At 39.6% G+C, this 16,070-nt stretch overlaps 1 protein-coding gene across 1 annotated transcript in view; it reads left to right on the top strand.

The window, feature by feature from the left end:
* PAK3 (p21 (RAC1) activated kinase 3) overlaps positions 1 to 5,263 on the top strand; it is a 107,084-nt gene extending 101,821 nt beyond the window's left edge. Inside the window, exons 16-17 of the mRNA XM_077776455.1 lie at positions 783 to 920; positions 4,388 to 5,263. Coding sequence (XP_077632581.1) covers positions 783 to 920; positions 4,388 to 4,477 — 228 coding nt within the window. The 3' untranslated portion in view covers positions 4,478 to 5,263. The remainder of the gene's footprint in view (positions 1 to 782; positions 921 to 4,387) is intronic.
* The last annotated feature ends 10,807 nt before the right edge of the window (positions 5,264 to 16,070 follow it).

Here is a 16,070-nt window from a genome sequence, read left to right as displayed (position 1 = left end):
CGCTATAGGGATACATCTGCCACAGGGCAAAAATACTAGAGTCCTTGGGTCTCACTGGTTACTTCTCATCCAGACCCTACCATCCCTGGGGTTCTTTGTGCTTCTCTAATTCTGTAATGTACTCTGTTCATCCCTGGGCTGCTGACAAATATTCTTTTATTTATTTATTTATTTAGAGACGACACAAGTGAGGCACAAGCAGTCTCTGTGCTCACAGCAGAGCTCGAACTCATGAAATCGTGAGACCATGACCTGAGCTGAAACCAAGATTCACATGCTTAACTGACTGAGCCCCTCAGGCGCCCCTCACAAATATTCTTCAAACAAGATAAACACTGAGCAAATGACAATCACTTTTATAACAGTGCCTTCTGGAGGTTGTATCCAGGTCAATGTGATTGGTGTATGTGTGTGTTCCCAAGTCTTTAAAGTCACAGTTTCCCAAGCAACCTCTTGGCTTCATTTCCTAGGTGTTTAATTACACATTCATTATAACTGGGTTTTTACTGACTTAAGTCTCAAAGGGACAACCTTTTAACCTTATTTCCAAATTTTTCAGGGCAGAGCCCTCACTGTCACCTCCATCACTACCAAGAGGAATGATTTCTAAATGTTAGAGAAACTTTGAGATACATGTCAGTGTCATGTTCTAAAATGGAGTTTTTAAGACCGAGAGTATAAACCAAAAGAAGCTGGATTTATACCTTCTGTGCCAACTCACGATCCTAATTTGTATGTGCTGAATGGATCTTTCTGTTTTTTTTCTTTTTTAATTTTTATAGGCATTATACCTGATAGCCACTAATGGAACCCCAGAGCTCCAGAATCCTGAGAGACTATCAGCTGTGTTCCGTGACTTTTTAAATCGCTGTCTTGAGATGGATGTGGACAGGCGAGGATCTGCCAAGGAGCTTTTGCAGGTGAAAATAAAATAGGACAATTACAAAGAAAGAGTCATTATATTGAGCTTTTCCATCTCAATGTGTGACAGCAAGGGGGGCTGTGTCAAGAGATGTCTAGTTCAAGTTGAGCTATAACCATTTGGTTTTAGACCACAGGCACAGAAATAGAGGCATGCATCTAATACATGATTGATTGGCATGTTGCCTTTCTTCTGAGAAGTTGGCAGTTTAATCTGTAAATCTCTTTTGTTCTTCCTGGAGTCTTATTTTGCAAGGAAAAAAAGAAAACTGTGAACCTCTGGTGTTGCTGTCTTGTTCTAAATTTTGCTTGTGCCCCTGGATGTTGTGTGCAGGTGCTCTTGGCTAGAGGTAATTCTCTACATAACTATGCAATTCTTTCCATTGCATTTGCTACTCTAATGCTTTACTGGTCAAAGCCCCTTGCCTTGCGATGCCAAATGGCAGGCAGCTGCTTGCCTGGGTGAGTACCATCCAGTGGTGAGTGCCTCTATAACCATTTGTCCTTTTCATGGCTCTCAGGGATTAGCATAACTGATGATCATTAGTACTAATTATGTGCCACATTCTTTACACACATTATCTTATCCAATTCTTAAAACAACTCCATATAGTAGGTGTTATTATCCCATGTCACAGATGAAGAAATTGAGGCTGACGCATCCATTGAGTGACAGAACTGGGATTTGAGACCTGGATTATCTGACCTTCCACCACACATAAACCAGTTTAGAGAAAAAGAGGTACTTATATTGATAAAGGAACACATGCCCAGGACTACACATATAACTTCAACGCTGGGTACTGGGCCTCGGGGACATGTCTAAGAACAGTGCCTGCTTATTCTCTCTGTGACTTTGAACACTTAACCCAATTAAACAAAAAGGTGCAACCCCTGGTTATGTTGTGTGTTAACCACAGATGAAGCCTGTACTAGGCTGAATGAATGAATGAATGAATGAATGAATTTATTCCTGTTGTTCTTGAACCCCCTCCAGAAACAGAGAGCTACACCCCAGGAAAAAATATCCCACATCAACCCAAATCACACCTGGGATAAACTGATTTTGAGAAATTAAAGAGGCTACACCTTCTCTTTTCTGCTAACTGTGAGCGTTTCACAGGCTGTCCTAGGGCCGCAAATGTCAAATCTGCAGTAGCCCTTCACTAATCCTCTATTTAACCCAGTTTCAAATTACAGGTGAAAAACCTGAACTTTGGAGTGACTCGCTTCAACAGCTCTTCATGACTCCACCACCCACATCAGGAACATCCTGATATACATTCCAAGGATACCTGAAGAGACGGGTTCTCTTAGCATAGCTATACTGTTACATAGATCATTGACTGTAATCTAGGTAGTTCCTTCCCAGACAAAACTTTTATCTGAGCCAGTCACATGAGTAATGCAAAACTATATTTTGAATCTAAATGGAATCACTTGCTTATTGCATCTTTTCATCTGACACATGTTAGCAATAACCTGTGTATTGCCTTAAGTCCATAGAAAACTATTTCCTGACTCTAGCCTCTCATTGCCCATATCAGAGACTAGAAAAGAGAGAGATGCATGGCGTTCATCCCCACTAGAATGCTTGAGAAAAGACACAGGTGTTAAAATATTTGTGTGCCTTTGTGTATGGCCTAACTCAAGTCTTTGTCCATCAACTGATATTTTTCGAGCAACTCTTGTTTGCAAGGCTTAACTACAGTGGGTGATACTCACCTCTTAGAGGCATGATTCCTACATTCCAGAAGTCACAATGCCACTGAGTACATGCAAAAAACAACACAGGTATTTTTAAAAAGTCATTCAAACCACGTGGCTATTCAAACAATAAATGCTGTGGTTGATTAGTGAGCTACTTATATAGGTTACAGGGATCAGAAAGTGTCTGACAAACAGGAAAGAGTTAGCTGAGTGTTGAAGAATAGAGCAGTTTTAAATAGTCAAGGTAAACAGAGGACGAGATTTCAGATGAAAGGATTATAGTGTGACCAAAGGCATAGAGGCAAGGTTTAATTAAGGGAACAGAAAATAAGGCAGATAGCTGAAGTAAAGAGATCAAGTCAGGAAGCTGTAAGAGAGAGGGCCATAGAGGGCCTTCAAGACCAGGCTATAGAATTTGGGTTGTAGCCAGTGGGGAAACACTGAACATATCTGAGGGTCACATGGTGACAGCTTTGTTTAGGAAGATAAACCTGGTGGTATGTAATAAGAATTAGCAACAGGGGGAAAAAAATGATGGCAGGAAGATCAAGTAGGAGTTATGGTTTGTAGTTCAGGATTAAGTTGGTTAGGCCTGAACTATGAAGGCGAGAGATAATTGTGAAAGGCATTGAGAAGAAAGTACTCAGTAGCTGATTGCATATAGAACATAAGGGAGAAGACAAAAGTGACTTCAGAATATCAGACTAGTAGCAGCCTTCAGTAAAAGCAAAAATGATGGAGGATAATACAATGGATAGCATTTATTTGCCTCTATGTAGCTTAAAAGGAACTGTCACTTACCTCATCTAACAATTGTAATAAGCAGAGGAGATCATTGAACCTAGGTACGCTGATTCCAGACCCTCTAGCTTACATCACACAAGCATACCCTGTTTGGGAGACTTTAACATATGTTTTTAAATGTTGAATTGAAGGGGACAGATGGACATTCGGAAGGAAATACCTAATAGGCAATTGGAGAAGTAGGACCAGTCTGCAAGAAAGAGGTCAATTGATTTGGGAGTCATCCCCATAAAGCTGATAAGAAGTCAAAACCATGAAAGAAAGTGAGCTTTCAAAGGAATCAAGTTAGAAAAGAACATGATGAGAGCAGAGTTCTGGTATGTGGGAGGTGGGAGGAGGGAGGAAACGCAGTGAAGAAGACAGAAGGGAAAGAGTCAGTGAGCATGCATGTGGAAGAGAACCAAGATGGTAGAACATCACAGGCTGCCAATGAGGAAAACATTTCAAAGAAAGGGATATTCATTTGTATTAAGTACTGCAGCAGGGCCAAGAGAGGAATGTCAGAGGCATGGCTATGAGGTTTAGCTGTTAAGAAGCTACTGGTTTCAGGGTCAAAGTCCACCAAAGACACTTTTTCCATGCTGAGAGCTGCTCCAGATAAATGCATCAGTTGGAGAAAGTCAGAAAATGAGACTGTTGCAAACCCAGTGAGGAGATGATGATGATGATAATGATGATGATGATGATGATGATAATATTCCTCCTCTGAGTTTCTGGCTTGGCCAGTCAGCTGCCGGAGAATTTAATGACACTGAATGACCAGAACATCTGAGGAACAAAAACTGATGCTATCTTTAATGAAATAAAGATATTTCATTATCTTTAATGATGTTTCATTGGACACTCAAAGTGCATTTGAATGAAGAAAGGATGCTTGAGAATGTAAAGTAATATACTTGTTAGGGGAAAAGATTCCAGTAATTCCTCTTTTTTTGTTGTTTTCCTTTTGCAGCATCCATTTCTAAAACTAGCCAAGCCTCTCTCAAGCCTGACTCCTCTGATTATCGCTGCAAAGGAAGCGATTAAAAACAGCAGCCGCTAAGACTGCAAGCCTTACCCCACATCATCTCCCTCCTGAGTAAGACTGAACTGTGAAATTCTGCTGCAGGAAAGATGGAAGAAAAGACAGTCAAATGGGGTGGGGGGATTTCTTTAACTTTCCAATGAATAGAAACTTCTTATAAGCCTTTTTCCTACTCCCTCGGATTATGTAATTTATTTGTAAGCCTGAATCGCAGCCCGAACCGGGCAGCAATGTCGAAGTGGCCGTAAGTGGTCACTTCTACCGTGAAGCGAAAGAGCCAGTAGTGAATCCCCTCATTTTGTGCATTCACTTTGAAGAAAAAAAGGTTTCTCAAAGATGCACACTCCCTCTTCATAGTGTCGTGTTCGTTTTTAAGTTAGAGAGTAGTCCCTCTTGCATTCGAACCTCCTTCAAAACTCCTTACCCAATGTGATGTTTTTCACTTGCATTGTCATTAGGTGTCCAGAGGAAAAAAAGATGTCAAAACATTTTTTTAAAAGCAATCAAAAAACGAAAAGCAAAAACAAAACAAACAAACAAAAAAAAAACACAAAAAAACAAAAGCAAAGCAAACAAAAAAATTACCCCAGAGCAAGTACTGTGTGACCATGTGGAAGTCCATGCCCTAATAGAGTTGCGATTTTTTATTCTTCTATAGTGGTGGCTTGGTTTGTGTACCTGTTTTTCTGCATTTGTATTTGGAAAGGTTTCTTTGAAGGCATTTTTCCAAAAGCAGAGAGGAATATGTGTGTTCAGGAAGGGCTTTTTAAAACTGTATATCTAAATAAAGCTCTAATGGTGAAATCCTGTCACATTTTCATGATGATGCTTAAAAGGTAGTCGATGTATCATTTATAGAAACCAGCTTGTTCATCTTCATGATACCTGAGAAAGGACACCCCAAACCTTGTGAACTCTCCTGTTGGATGAGTCCAGGTCTTCAACCTAGGAAATCCTCATAGGAGAAGTCATACTTAGACAAAGATGGGACTTTCTTTGAGAGCCAAAAGGAAAACAAAATGAGTGTACAATACTTAAATCTTTGTTGGACAGAAGGAAACAAAAATAAAGACACCTAATTTAATCTTCTCTTGTGCTTGTGAAACATAGGCATCGGGAAACAGGTGCATTAGGAGGAAACAGACCCATTACCCAGCATTTGCTTATGATCAAAAAATCATGTGACAATTTATAACATTTTAAAAATTTCTTAAAGAATATGGAGAACAGAGATATTGTAAGTATTCAACCCTGTGAGAAATGGGAGATTCGCAAAAACTATACCCCGATCAATATTTGGCTCTAAGTCTTGTTCCCTTTGCCTTCTGTCTTGCCAGTTTCTGTTTCAAGATATCGTATGTTCACACTTTGTCCTCTGAGCTTTTGAATTTCAAAAACATGTTCATAAAGATCTGGAAATTCTCCAGTAAAAGTAATTAGGATTTGCAATCATCTATCCCAANTCACCACGTATCTACTTATTAAAATTCACGAGTTGGCACTTCCTGAATCTTCTGAGCAGAAAAATATCTGGAGGGTGTCTGCATAGGAAAAATATATACTTCTCTTTCAAATGTAGTCAGTTTTATAAATTTTGCAAAGTTGTTTCTCTAAGCCTTTAAAAAGCTAACAATTTGCATTATGGAAAGCTTCTTGATTTGTAATATATCAAGAATCTCAATAGAACCTATCTACTTCAGCAAGAGGGAGAAAGAGATCAATGACATGGGCCTCTCTTCTTCTCTGCCAAGGTACATCCATTCATCTAGCCATCCATCCATTCACTGAAATGAAAGCACTTTCTCTAGAGAATTTCTGCTAACCATATAGTGTACATGTTTATGTTTAGGAAATGACACCACTGGTGGATTTCCTATTTTCCTACTGATTTTTTTACTATAAAATTTGGGAGGGGCTTGACCCCCTAGAAAATATCCACAGTGAGATAAAACAACAGATGTGAAAAAATCAAATGGCAACATTCATTTGAAGCATGCTGTATTATACTTTGCAAAAAAGGTGGGTGGGCCTGAAATTTTTAATGCCACACTATTCTAATGAGAGAGAGAGAGAGAAAGAAAAAGAGAGAGAGGGGCCTTAATTTTTATTTCATTTAAAGTTAAATTTTTTTTTAATGTTTCATTCATAGTGCCAGGGAATTCAATGAAACAATACCTGGGGTGTGAATAGAATTCAGTACACTAACTCTGTCCTGCCAGTGGAGAGAACCATAAACCTGGTTGAGAAGCCCTAGTTGTTGATTAGTGTCCCTTTTATGTCATTAAGGCCTTTGGGTGGGGAGAGGCCTGGAGCAGTGATCCTTCAGATCACTGTAGGCAGAGAAATGGCTACTCTTTTATGCTTTCAATCCTGCATATTAACAATCAGCACCCAGGTACTTCTTCACCACACCCCATTGTACCAAGATTTTATGGTAATACATCACAGTAGTCTTTACTATTATAAATTTCTATCTATGTAAATTTTTAAATGAGAACAGCTTCCAAAGACCCTCCCTCATGTTGGAGAGTTATGTGTATTTCTAATAAGTATTAGTGAGAAGCTGTTTCTCCTGCCAAAATGATGCTGAAGGATTCACATTGGGTACACTTGAACAACTTGGACTCCAGGTGGTTCATTGTTTATTCCCTTTCTCTGGACTTTTTCTAAAGCTCATCTTGACACAGATGAGTCTATCCAGACCTTTAAAGTTGCTAGTGTGCCCTGAGAAAATGGGGGCACGTTGTTGAATATTGATTCCAAAATGTCTTGAGATAGGGATAGGGCAGTGGGAAAGTCAGGGAAGGGTGAGAAGCACAGTAAAGATTATTTATTTAAGAAAAGAAAAGAACATTAATGTTGTAGCAAGGATCCGGTGCGTTGTCATAATCCCATGAAGATTTTTGGATGACACAATCCCCCCAAATCAGTCACCATGTTGGGTAATGACTTCGTTCTTGCTGATCTCGTCTATGTGTCATTGTAAATATTTGTGTGTCCATGTTCCATTTTGGCTACTGGATGGCCAAGTCATGTAAGAAGATTTAACTCAAGTATTTATTCTTTAATTGTGTTACTCAGATTTCTTCAGGCTTGTGAATTGCACCCCGATGTTGAGTTTAACCACCTGATCCCCACATCTATCCCTGCCCTGTGAAGCACATTCCATTGCTAAAAAAAATATGAAATTGCTTCCTGTCGTCTGTATAACTGTTTTGATAGTTTGAGATGTTTGTCTATAAAGGATATTTCTCAGCTCAAAGATCATGTAAATAACTATATTCCTTTGCGCAATGGGTTGTCTATTTCTAATGAGGCTGCCAGTTCTCGGAGAGAAATCTATAAAATCACTTTTAAATAGCATAAACAGGGATTACAACTATGTAAAAAAACAAGTTGTGCATAATGGACAAAGACTGGGAACACAGACCATTGAATTAGTTGTGTTAGGGTGGTGGGATTATACAAAACATGTTTTTCCTTTCAAAATTTTCTTTGATATTGTTCTAATATTGCTTTATAATAAATAAACATCAGAAATGGAACTATAGAAACATAGAAAAGATGCCAGAAGCAGATGCTTTCTGGCCAGAGCCCAGAGCATGCAGGGCACAGATATTTGCTAGTTACAATTTTTCCATAGGCTTTATATTTGCCTGGGTGCTGAGGTTGGCACACGCTCGGGTATGGCACGTGCTTTCTTATGGGACTATTATCTATAAGTTGAAGCTAGGGAGATGTCACTCTTAGAACTCCAAACACGTCCATCCTTCTGCTTTAAAAGTGGCTGCCCTCCACTTGGATATAGCATGGAGGCCTCTGTTGTGATTACTTGAGATTGGAGGGGTGACATTTGATTAGCCCCCTTGAAAACATCTAGGTCAGGGATCACCTTCCTGGATCAGTTTTTTTAGTAGATTTTCAGGCTGAATTTGGGAAGAACAGAAGGATAAATCCCCCAGCTCCCACCATGTCCTTGTCTGACTGGACGTTATATCATTCGGGTAGGGATTGTTCTCTTTGTGACTAGTAGGCAAGTCCCTTTGATTTCAGTGGAAGTTATGACTTGTGCTTAAAAGCCGACTATGAAAACATTAAGACAAATATTTAGAACTGCCATTGCCTGTTGGCCTTCAGTTACAGTCTTGTTAGCTTTGGCTTGAGATGGCTTCCATGTGCTCTCTGTCCTGCCTGTTTATAGGTTGTATGCCATAACTACTGTCATTTTTCAGGAGCAAAAGGGAGACTATCTACCCAAAGAGAAGGATTTTCCTCTGAACTCACTGAAGAAATTGTAGGTGAGGAGTTTTATAATGGGGTAGTGGTCTCAGATGTTACTCAGTTTCACCAAGAGCAGACCTTATACCTAGAGAACCCACTTTCCGTTGGCCATTCTCAACATAAAAGTACTTACAGGCATCTTATCCCTGCCATCCCCAGTTGAATCTCATGGTCCCTTTCTGAGCTACTTGCAGTTAGTATTCAGTTAAACACAGGCATGGCCAGTGATGCAAGCTTCTCCCAGTCTCTGAGCAAGAGGACTGAAATTCAGCATTTGTAAAGTGACAGTCTAATAGGCCTGGGATTTTGAGTGAACTTAACACGCAATTCTGAACATATATTTGCATGTGGTTTGGGAAGGAAATAAATGGTACCTTGGAAATAATGGAAATATTTTTTCCTAAGAAAGAATTTTTCATAAGAGATTTGTTTCTGATACAGTCTTTCTGTTAGCTTTAATTTTTTCCACTCTTTTTCTGATCCCACACTCCTTCAGTGACTAAATGAATATCCCCCAACTCCTCATGCATTGGGAATGTCTGTTTAATAGTAAATAATATATAACTGAATCTACAAATGCGGGACCTGAGATATTGCCTCCATGTGTACACTTCTGCGTGCAAGTATACTATAATACAAGTAGCATTTACTGCCACGTAATACAGTCAGACTTGCAAAATAAACTTACAGAAGCTGGTTAGTGCCATCAGAGTCTCCTTTGGAAGCTGCCATCAGGTGAATGCCACCCCATAACACCTACCAGCAGTAAGGGGAGGGTACCATGTTCACCTTATTTCGTACCTAAGAGGAAATCAACAGCAATTACAAAGAATGAAGCAGATGTAGTACTAGCCTAGGAGTAAAGAGACCTAATTCTAATATAGATTCTATTTTTCCCTTATTGTGTGGCCTTAGGCAAGTCACTTAACCTTTTCATGGCTATTCCTTCCCCTGTAAAATAAGGGTATCAGACTAGATGACCCCCAAGGTCTTTCCAAAAATTCTATCATCTTATAGTACTTTAAGTTGCCTTGCAAATTCAGCCTGATGAAATGATGGCAAATATCGCATGCTTAAACCTGGGTTTCTTAGGTGGCAGTGAAACAATAGAAATATGTCAAATGATGGGGAAAATAAAAACCTCAAGTAAATGAAAATAATACTAGGGAATGCTGATAAAACTTGTGGCAGCCTTCCAAATCCTCAGTTGTTTTGTTTTGTTTTTGTTTTAATGTCCTTTTTCTGTAGTGTGTTCCCAGTTTTCATTTTCCATATACTCTATATGTAAAGTCTGGTTTTCATTAAGCTGTGGCCAGTATTTGCTACTAGAACAGAAATGCACTGTCACACTTGCTAGAACACAGGTATATTTGGGCCTCTCCTTTCCTATGAAGCAATGCTGGTAGAGTTTACTTTGTAAATGGCACGAGATGGCAGAACCCATGCATTTTAATGGCTGGGACTATTCAGAGTAGACATAAAAACTTGCAGGTTGCAGAGAAAGAAATGAAAACGTGAGCACATGCTATTAACATTAAGGAGTATTGACAAATCCACTTGTTGGGAACCAAAGATAGCATTTCTGATGACAACTCCCACAGTGATTGGCCAGGTGTATGAGTATACTGCTAGAAAGAGGATAAACTGGAAGTTCGTTAGTCCCAATGCTCTGCCGATAGCAGAGTGCCAACCAGCCCTGAGTGCGAAATTCAAGTTCAGTGTGTGTGCTTGTGTGTGATGTGCTTTATGGACCCGCATATACTATATTCATTAGTGATGATAAGACCTTTCACAGAATCCTATAACCATTAGTGAGTTGAGTTTTAAATCTCAGTACATCAGCCAGGAGGAGTCAGATCACAGGGTACTGATGTCTACTGGGATTATACTCATCATATCCAGACAAAAGTTGAGGAGGATCTATATTTTCATTCTTTATCAGAATTGTATCTCATTTGGTTGTGCATTACTTTTGTTAAAATGTGTTATCTGTAAACCCATGTGTAGTGAAATTCTTCTGTAACTTTGGATTAAAGGTATTTATGGTCTTTTTGTTTGTTTGATTTTTAAGTAAGTTATTTCTTTTGTAGACCTGCTGATGGTATGGTTCCATCCTTCTGACCTCAGCTTCTGATTTTTTAATGACTTTTGTTTCAAATATTGTTATTTTAAATTGTGGTTGAAGCAATAGAAAATTGAAATATGGATTGTGCATGACTGTGTCTTGAGTGTAAAAATATTGCAGTTTGAAACTTGGACCTAAAGTATTGCAAATAAAAATGACAAACATCAATGAGCTGGTGCTTCTCTCTTCTGTCAACCTTCCTGCCCACCCCTCCAACGTTGGCCATTTTACCTAGTTCACCGGTTAGAGGCAGGGAAATGCCCAGTCTTGTGAGTAATGCAGGAAATGTCCTGAAGATTCTGCCACTAAGTAAATCAGACCCAGGATGTCCATCTGGTTTCACATGGAATAGCTCAGAGTCATGGTTTTTTACATGGAATCGCACTGTAAGTTTTCCATGTTCTTCCAAGCAGCCCACATTGGTGTGAAGAGGAAATTGACAGTTTGGCTCCATTATATGTGTACTTTAATGTTTTAACCAGAGTACCCTGGTCCTATTTCCTAGGTGTGTATATTCCCATAAAGGAAGAAGCAACAGATTCTGTTACCATTGGGGGAATGGGTAAAAGGTGCACAGGATTTCTCTATATTTGTTCTATAACTGCATATGGATCTCCAATTATCTTGATAAAATTTCCATTAAGAAAAGCAACAGACTACATGATACCTACATCATGACATGTCAGAAGTCATGGCAAAGAGATAGGATGCGAGCTGGATAGCATACCCTAACCTAATACCAATGCCAACTACCGATTACCTTGGTATCAAGAAGTTCTGCCTTAATTTAATTCCCCTTTAGGTAATAAGACTTCCCACTCTCTCTTCAGGCACTTTTGAGGCCTCACTGTGGAAGCAGAGAACTCAAATATCATTGCTTGTGAGTTCTTCCCTGTGGGCATCAATGAGTTGGCTCATCAGCCTATGGTGTCACATGAGAATAAAATTCCTTACAAGAAACAAATTTTAGCTGTACAGCCAGGGGCACCTGGGTGGCTCAGTTGGTTAAGCATGACTTCAGCTCACATCATGATCTGATGGTTCATGGGTTTGAGCCCCGCATTGGGCTCTGTATTAACAGCTCAGAGCCTGGAGCCTGCTTCAGATTCTGTGTGTGTGTCTCTCTCTCTGCCCTTCCCTCACTTTCTCTCTCTCTCTCTCTCAAAAATAAACACTAACTTTTTTAAATTTTAAAATTCAGGAGGGGAATGTCATGTTATTACAATGCTGTACTACAGCACTTGACATTATGTCCTGAATCCCTGCAAGAGAGCACAAATGATTAGACCATCGAGTTCTCCACATTTTCTTTCTAAACTTTTTGAGCAGGCACTATTAGCAAATGGTAGTTAAAATCCTGTTCTCATTTAAGTGGTTGTGTGACATAATTCAAAAACACTTTTTAATCACTTAAATGATATAGTTACTCCCCTAGCATTCAAGTAGAGAGCAGGGATTACCAAACCATTCCCCCTCAGGAAGATTGTTATCCCCGGTATTATTGGTCCATTACTGCCTTTTAATGATTCTTTTCTGATTTGGGGTGTGTTGTGTTTGGTGAACTGCTTTTTACCTGAAGCAGAAGTGCATGTGTCATAATCTGTTTTCAGGGTATCTCTTTTATCGGACTTGACTATGGAAAAGACAATCTTGTCCAATCTTGTTATTCATTTGTAATTTAGAGTCTTCTAACTCTCTCTTGGTTAAATACTATCTGAATTCCATATGTTACCATCAATCTCACCAACACCAGCACATCCAACATTAAAATTATATAAATACTGCATAGTGTGCAGGCCCATATTACCAAATCCTAAACAATAATGGTTTTATCCCCCCACATTGGGAGACAATCTCATGAGGTTGGTGGAGGAATCCATTCATGAATTTTTCAATTCTGTGGAAGGTACCTCCCCTGTGGCAGAGTCATATGGATTCCACTTAGGCTGATGTGTTTCCCAATAGTACAGGCATGTATATTAATATCAGAATTAGCCAATGGTACCAAGATAAGTATACGTAATTCCCTTTTATTAGTGTTCCTAAGAGTAGCAAAGGCATCAATTCTAGAATCAAAGCAACCCTTTTTATTTAGCTCAATGGTACACTCCTGTGATCTTTCCTAACTCATTATCTGTATAATTTTGAAGGTTATTAATACCTACCTTAGTCCCTCTTTCAAATGGTAGAGCAATGATAGCACGTAATAGGTTATGAAAGTAGCCAAAGCCTTGATGTCCTCTGCACTAATATCTATACTATGCAAGGCACAATGTGGGTGAGGCTGGGCCTGTCCTCTCTCTATGACCTTCCAGAAGTCATTGTTCCACTGATGGTAAAGGTGAGTCCCAGCACATGGTCATAAACTTAATGATTTATAAGATGCCTTGTACCCATTTCAGTTGTTTTTTGTTTTTTTTTACTTTCTCAGATCCTCTATCTTCTTGGTGTTGTTGTTCTTGTTGTTGTTGTTCTTGTTTTGAGACAGAGTGTGAGGGAGGGGCAAAGGGAGAGAGAGAGAATCTCAAGCAGCCTTCACATCCAGCATGGAGCCCAACACAGGGTTCAGTCTCAGGACTGAGATCATGACCTCAGCCAAAATCAGGAACTGGATGGTTAACCAACTGAGCCACCCAAGTGCTCCCAGATTCTCAGGTCTACTGCCAATTTTCTTTCACCATCTTGGCATCACAATTGAAGGAGCCTTCTGCCCCCCAACACTGCCTTGTAATGAATAATTTCCAATGTTTTTCCTCATTATCATGGTGCTTGGGTACAGCTGAGGTGGCACCTGCAGCTGCAAGAGTCAGGCCAAGTACAAGTGTGGCTCCTCAGCCTCTAAATGCCTAGGGAGTAAAGAAATGAGCCTTGTCTGGAGGGGTATTTACTTTGTCCACCAACATATGGACAGTGGTCCAGTGGCTCTCCATTAATTACCTATTGGCTGGAGTATACACTGTGGCCCACTGTGATAGATTCACTCTATTTTTCTCCATGCATCTAGATAGGGCAATCATTTTGGGTTTACCAGGATGGCCCCCCTTCTTCAACACCACTCAGCACCCCTTCATGTAACTTCTGTCATCATACTCTAACATTGCATTGGTACATGTTCCATTCAAGCTTCAAAATGCTTTGTGTGGGCCAATCTGTGTGTTTCTAGTAGTTTCCGTTTCAGTCTAGCTATATATTATGGCAGCCTCCTAAATCTTCGTACTTCCCTCTTCCTCTCCCATGGAAGTCTCAAGGCAGTGGGCTTTCCCACCAAAAATGAAATAATGAGAGGAAAATCATCATTCCTAGTAGAATAGTAATGCTGTACCCCAAATGCTCCATCTCGGCTCCCACTACTTCTTTTGCTTTTGCCTCGACTAGATTCAGTCATGTGCTGTCAGTTTATTTGAATCTCTTAAATGATGGATCTCCCTTAGGCTGATATGGGATTGAGAGTTTAGGTTTCAGAGCTAGAACTTCATTTCACTTCTCCTTAAGCATCAAGTTCAATTATAAAAATAAGGCAAAAATACAAAAGGTTGTGAAGGATCAAAAAGTTAACTTATCAAAATGTTCATTTGGTCATATTTCAGGTATTCAATAAATGCCAGATATTATTATTATTTGTCTTTAAAAAAAAGTATGCTGTCCCACCAAAACACCTTCAATAGTAACTACTACCCTGATTGAATTTTGGTTGGCAGTCCAAATTCAGAGAAATATTTCTTCTATAATACTGTAGCCATTGTTGGAGACCTGGTCCTGTATAGGACAGGCTTGAGCATGTTCTAGATGAAGTGTGCAGACAGCATGACTGTGCACCCCAAGTTTTCTCCCATCTATATCCAAAATCGAGAAATATTTGCCCACTAACTTCAGTGGCTTGCTTCTGGGTATAGCATCCAGTTATACTTTCTGTATTGGTGAAGTCTTGTACTGTGTAAAGCAAGTCCATGCCTGATATTTGTATTTCAATTCCTCACCCATCTTTGGCTGAAATAACCAGTTTTTTAAATAGTTACAAAGCCAAAGCCATTGTGTAATACTCTTGAAACTGTAGGACATTACTTTTGGGGGGAAACCCAGCTATTGAAACTATTATTTTAGCAGGAGACATTATAGCATCCATCTAAGACATGGTTGACCCAAAACTGAATTGTACAATTAAAATTAGGCGATTTCGTGTCTAAATTATACTTCAATGAAGCTGATTAAAAAGAAACTACACGACTGAGTGAGCATATGTGTGTGAATATGTGTATTTAGATGTAATCTGATCACTTCTCACTACCTTCATTACTACCAATCTGATCCAAATCATCTTCAACTTGCTTGGATTGTTGCAACAGCCTCTTATCTAGTCTTCTTGCTTTTACCCTTGCATGCCTAACTATAGTCTTGACATGACATTCAACATAAACCAAATCTCTCCAATGGCTCCACATCTCTCTTAAAGACGAGATCCTTCTAATGACTTATAAGGCCCTCCACGGGGTGTGACACCTCCTTATCTTCTCATTTTATCCCATTTTATTCTCTCCATCACTCATTCTGACCCACGCAGTGTTTTCTTCCTAATCCACAAACATTTCAAGCATGTGTTTGCCTCAGAACCTCTTTGATGCCTGTTCTCTCTAACTGGAAAACTCTTTCCTCAGATATCAAACGTCTCTCTGTCTCACTTCTTTTTCTTTTTCTTTTTTTTAACAAATAGTTTATTGTCAAATTAGTTTCCACATAACACTCAGTGCTCATCCCCACAAGTGCCCTCCTCCATGCCCATCCCCCGCTCCCCCCCACATCCATCAGTCCTCAGTTTTTGTCAGCATTCAAGAGTCTCTCATGGTTTGCCTCTCTCCCTTTCCCCCACCATTTCCCCCCTTCTTCTCCCCCTTGTAGCTCCGTCAAGTTCCTCCTAATCCTCCTATACGTGCAAACATATGGTATTTGTCTCTGTCTCACTTCTTTCAAGTCTTTGCTCAAATATTTCTTTTTCAATGAGTCCTACCCTGATTACCGCATTTCAACTGCACTTCCCAAACCAGAACTCCTGATATTCTTTCCCTAGTCCCTTTTTCCATAATATCTATCAACTTCTTTCATATGCTACCATTTGTTTATTCACTTTGTCTATTGTCAACTCCTCCTAATTGACTGTAAACTCCACCAGGGCAAGTATCTTCTTTTTAATCCCCTGAGGTATGTCCTGCC

This window comes from Crocuta crocuta, unplaced genomic scaffold, assembly GCF_008692635.1.
Source record: "Crocuta crocuta isolate KB4526 unplaced genomic scaffold, BGI_CrCroc_1.0 scaffold238, whole genome shotgun sequence".
In the NCBI taxonomy this organism is placed as follows: domain Eukaryota; kingdom Metazoa; phylum Chordata; class Mammalia; order Carnivora; family Hyaenidae; genus Crocuta; species Crocuta crocuta.
This window is presented reverse-complemented; position numbering and strand designations above follow the sequence as displayed.